This window comes from Microplitis demolitor, chromosome 2 (assembly GCF_026212275.2).
Source record: "Microplitis demolitor isolate Queensland-Clemson2020A chromosome 2, iyMicDemo2.1a, whole genome shotgun sequence".
Taxonomy (NCBI): Eukaryota; Metazoa; Arthropoda; class Insecta; order Hymenoptera; family Braconidae; genus Microplitis; species Microplitis demolitor.
In genome coordinates, this window is record NC_068546.1 from 17,693,657 (window position 1) to 17,698,778 (window position 5,122).

At 30.9% G+C, this 5,122-nt stretch overlaps 1 protein-coding gene across 1 annotated transcript; it reads left to right on the top strand.

The window, feature by feature from the left end:
* Window positions 1–1,640: 1,640 nt before the first annotated feature.
* On the top strand, window positions 1,641–3,431 carry LOC103574237 (prion-like-(Q/N-rich) domain-bearing protein 25). Its single transcript, XM_053743098.1, has 4 exons — window positions 1,641–1,721; window positions 2,135–2,383; window positions 2,463–2,711; window positions 2,802–3,431. Exons 2-4 carry the CDS (start codon window positions 2,146–2,148, stop codon window positions 3,077–3,079), a joined length of 765 nt encoding a protein of 254 aa, XP_053599073.1. The 5' UTR covers window positions 1,641–1,721; window positions 2,135–2,145; the 3' UTR covers window positions 3,080–3,431.
* Window positions 3,432–5,122: the final 1,691 nt, after the last annotated feature.

Below are 5,122 nucleotides of genomic sequence, written 5' to 3' on the forward strand. Positions count from 1 at the left end.
ACTGGAATCTAATGAAGCTGTGAATGCATGTGTAAAGCCCGGTATGTTTTTTATTCTTTTATATTGATCTGGACAAAGTAGTAGAGACTTACATATATCTAATTTGTTCTATCATTTAAATCAGCAAAAATCGATAATCATATTACAGATATTAACTTTTTGTCTATACATAAGTCTGAATTGATCTAAGTAGATCATTGATCCAATAATGAACAAAATTAATAGACTCATGTAGTAAGACGCAGTAGATTTACATTAGGGTTTTCATTTGTAGGAAATATTTTTTTTGCTGTCCTATCTGATAAACTGATAACTTATAGGAAAAAAATATTCCCGCTTAAAAAAAATTCTAAGTGAATTAGGGGCTTAGCGTATCGAAAAATTCCATTTTCCGTTTAAATAACATAAGAATTTTTTTTTTTCGTTTTCAACTGGATTTTTAAGTAGATTTGTTTGATAATCTAGGTATTGTATTTGTCCTCATGGTCAATTTTTCAAGGAATTTTGTCATAATCCATCATAACTGGTTGAGTAAAGTTAAAAAATAGCATTCATTAAAAAATTTATATATATGTAACCAGCCTTGTCATCACGATAGCGCCTACAATTCTCATCGGATCTTAATGAAATTTGCTATACTTATTCTATGGGCAATTATCTTGATCCAGTTCAAAGATGGGCTTAATCGGTCAATTAGTTCAGAAGTTATAGCTTGAAAGGAAAAAATAAATTTAAAAACCATCTACATCTTAACTATACACGGGAAAAAATCGGCATGCATGATCATGCATAATTCATATCTGATCATACATGATGCACATATGATCGTACATTAATCATTTATGAGCAATGCATGGTCGGACATGTTCCATTAAGATTCATCCATGGTTCAGACATGGTTTTGCAAAAGCAGGCATATTTATTCTTGTCCAAACGACAAATCCTTTTGAATGATCAAACTTAATAAATCTTCATCATGTATGATTCATATCTGCCCATACATGATACATATCTGATCATACATGATACGTATCTGATCAAATATAAATTGTATCTGACCTTACATGATTCATATCTGATCAAACACGACCATGCATATCCACGTTAAGTAATTTATGGTTATTTAGAAAGAGTTTCCCTCCTCAATACGGACTTTCATGTGTGATAATGTCTGGATTAGTTATGCTCGTACATGGTCTGGATGTACGTACATGGACCAATTAAATATAGTGGAAACCTAAAACATGCAAACCTTCTCAATAAGACAATTTATAGATAAATTGAGAAAAATATAGATAGCCCGAACTGGGAATCGAACCCAGACCATGCCGGTATCGTGCCGAGTGCTCTACCGGTGAAAAATTAATAATTAAATGTAATACTAAATATAAATATAATTATGGTGTTATTTTTAACAATTCTAATAGAAAAAATTCAACGTCTTCGTTATAACGAAATTTAATAAATTTCAGTTAGTTTAGGAGATTCATGTAATAATGATATAGAATGTGCAAATGTAGCGCATGCACATTGTAATCAAAATAAAAAATGTGGATGTATGGACGATTATGTGGCATTAAAGCCAACCAAGTGCGCACCACTTTTAGGGGGGTATTGTGAAAAAGATGATGATTGTTTACTTTTCAACTCTGTTTGTACTAATTATCGTTGTACATGCAAACCTTCTTTTATCTCACGTCCTCAATATCAATGTGTACCAGGTACGAGAAATATCTTTACTTACAATTTATTTGAATATTCGCTGCCCTAGCGGATCTAAATTATGGTAAATTACCGTATTTAACCACAAAATACCGTATTTTACTGGCATTTTTTATGTAACATAGTGAACTACTTCAATTTACGGTATTTTTCTGCAAATGTGCGGTAAAATACCGCACTTTTACCGAAGCTACCGCACTTTCACCATAAAATGCCGCAGGATTACCGTATCTCTACCGCAAACTACTGAATTTTTCGTAATACCGCAGTTTGCGGTAAAATCCCATAATTTACCGTCATTCTTCCGAATACCGTAAATTACGGTAATTACATAATTCGGATCCACCAGGGTGTGTATTCTGTATCTTTATACCACTAACCATTCTTATTAAAAAATTTTTATCATTTTTAGCGTCAATTGGAATGAATTGTAGTGATGATGATGATTGCGAAGATTTTAGGCATGTTAAATGTACCAAAAATAAAAAATGTGCTTGTAGGCCACATCATATTTTACAAAATAATGTTACATGCCTACCACTTTTAGATACTTACTGTGAGAATAATGAACGATGTTTATTTGAAAACTCTGTTTGTGTTGAAAATAAATGTCAATGCAAAAGTGGATACATGGCTACTTCTCGTCAAAGTTGTGCAAAATGTAAGTATATTTATTTCAAATAGTACTTCTATAATCTTAAGGTGTAAATTATTATTTTTTTTTTAATATTATTTCCTAGCACCGTTGAATAGAACTTGCTCAACTATTGATGACTGTATTGATTTAGATAGATCAAAATGTTCTGACGATAAAAAATGTGTTTGTCAAGAGAACAATATTATAATTAACAATGCAATATGTATGCCTTCATTAGGCGGAATTTGTCAGACTAATTTAGAATGTATGATCGATCATTCTGTTTGTAATAATAATCACTGTCAATGTCAGCCGGGATATGAACCGAAGTCTTATAATGAATGCAGAGCTTGTTAGTAGAAATATTTTGTGATTATTTGTTTTGTCTATTATTTCTCTATTTCACTCATTATTGATCCTTGTCGTTCATAATTAATTTCAGCATTATTAGGAAAATCTTGTGAAGATAGTTTTGACTGTAATAACATATGGCATCTCAAATGTTCCAAAGATAAGACATGCATTTGTAAAGCAAATCACATTGTTGTAAACAACGCATCATGTATACCAAATTTAGGTGCACTTTGTCTACCTGGTGATCAGTGCAATCCCGATAATTCAGTTTGTACTGATTATGAATGTCAATGCAAGCCTACTTTCGAACGTGTAGACAATCGTCTCTGCATACCTTGTAAATATAGCGATCAAAATATGAATTAAATTTGATATTTCATATCACCTGAATTGAAACTATAAGTTTTAGTGCCTAATGAGCCATTCGAAATAACTCAATTTCAAACTCAATGAGGATTAATTGGTTGAAAATAATAAATTTTGTCTTTTGAGATAGAAAAAGGCTTATACTCCCGCTGCATTAGGTTCTGACTTCAGTTTAGCCCCAACAGAACCACATTTGTATATTGTAAGCCTCAGAATAATTATCTATTATTGTAATTAATCAAAAGCTGTATTTATACATGGGCGGTTAGTCTTAAATTAACTCACAAGAAAGGTATTCCAAGTGTCCCCCTTCAATTTCGATAAGACTGAGATATGTTGTTCTCTGTCGAAATCTAAGAGACACGTATTTTTTTTTAGTTGCGAAAAAATATATCTAGGGGACGGAATCACCCCTTAAAGTTTAGGTTTTAAAGGGGTGTTTTTCAAGTTTCACATACTTGCAGTTTAAATAATCGAATGGGACCAACGGCATTATTTTCAGGGTGAAAAATAATGAAAAGTGTCATTAGTGTTATTATAAAAAAATAAATAGAACAAAAGTATACTTTTGAAGAATAAAATAACACCAATAGCACTTTTCATTTTTTTTCACCCCAAAACCCGGGAAAAAAAAGTTCATATCTGGCTTTATATAATTAGATATGACCATGTAAGATCATATATGAATCATATATGATCATATATAAGTCATATATGAGTGATACGTGTTCATATACGGCCATATACAAAGGCAAAGAAATTTCTTCTAACGTTGCCTCGAATCATATAAGATCGTGTATGGTCATTAGGGTGTTTCAAAAAATAACAAAATTTTTTTTTCTTCTCAGAACCAGGTTCGAAAGTTTAATTTAGATATAAAAGTACGCCTGTGAAAATTAATATTAACATTAAGGGGTTCCGCATCGCACTTTTTTATTTTCCATGAGAATAACATGGAAAACATTTTTTTGGCGTCTTCTGATTTTTATGACTAGCTAACGATGCGCCATAGGAAAAATCTGCGGACATAATATTATAGATAATTGAATGCTCTGCAAAAAAAGTCTCTTATCATTTTTTGATAAATCCATCTGTTCAAAAGTTATTGGAGCTTGAAGTCAAATTTTTAGTAAATTTTGAGATCTTTTTACTTTTTCGGCGAAACTATCGGACTTATCACAAAATGTCACAGAATCTCTTTTGTAGACAATTTTATTTCTTACAAATTCTCTCTCATGAAGTTTTTTGAAATACCGCATTGGTTTCTAGTTATTTCCATTTTAATGTCAAGCTTCTGAAATCGATCAGAACACTCCTTTTCTTAAGAGCTTGGTATTAAAATAGTAATAACTAGAAAACAATGCGGTATTTCAAAAAACTTCATGAGAGAGAATTTGTAAGGAATAAAATTGTCTACAAAAGAGATTCTGTGACATTTTGTGATAAGTCCGATAGTTTCGCCGAAAAAATAAAAAGATCTCACAATTTACTAAAAATTTGACTTCAAGCTCCAATAACATTTGAACAGATGGATTTATCAAAAAATGATAAGAGACTTTTTTTGCAGAGCATTCAATTCTCTACATTATTATGTCCGCAGATTTTTCCTACGGCGCATCGTTAGCTAGTTATAAAAATCAGAAGACGCCAAAAAAATGTTTTCCATGCTATCCTTATGGAAAATAGAAAAGTGCGATGCGAAACTCCTTAATGTTAATATTAAGAGCTCTAATTTTTACAGGCGTATTATGATATTTAAATTAAATTTTTGAACCTGGATCCGAGAAGAAAAAAAAATTTTGTTATTTTTTGAAACACCTTAATGGTCATGTATGATCAACATAATGTATCTACAACATAAAGTATTTTTAATTGATGTTCAGTCCACATAAGATCATAGATGATCATATATGGACATATATGAACATATATACTTACGCAAAAAATAAAAGGAACAGAAAAATCTTATAAATTTTTTTGTGATTTTTGGAAGACTGTGACTGTGTGAAAAATAATCGTATCAAGATTTTAAAAAAAGCATTT

Coding starts and splice junctions, on each gene's coding strand:
- LOC103574237 (XM_053743098.1), top strand. CDS start 2,146: ATGAATTGTAGTGATGATGATGATTGCGAAGATTTTAGGCATGTTAAA. Junction 2,384..2,462: donor TCGTCAAAGTTGTGCAAAAT/GTAAGTATATTT, acceptor ATTATTTCCTAG/CACCGTTGAATAGAACTTGC. Junction 2,712..2,801: donor TTATAATGAATGCAGAGCTT/GTTAGTAGAAAT, acceptor AATTAATTTCAG/CATTATTAGGAAAATCTTGT.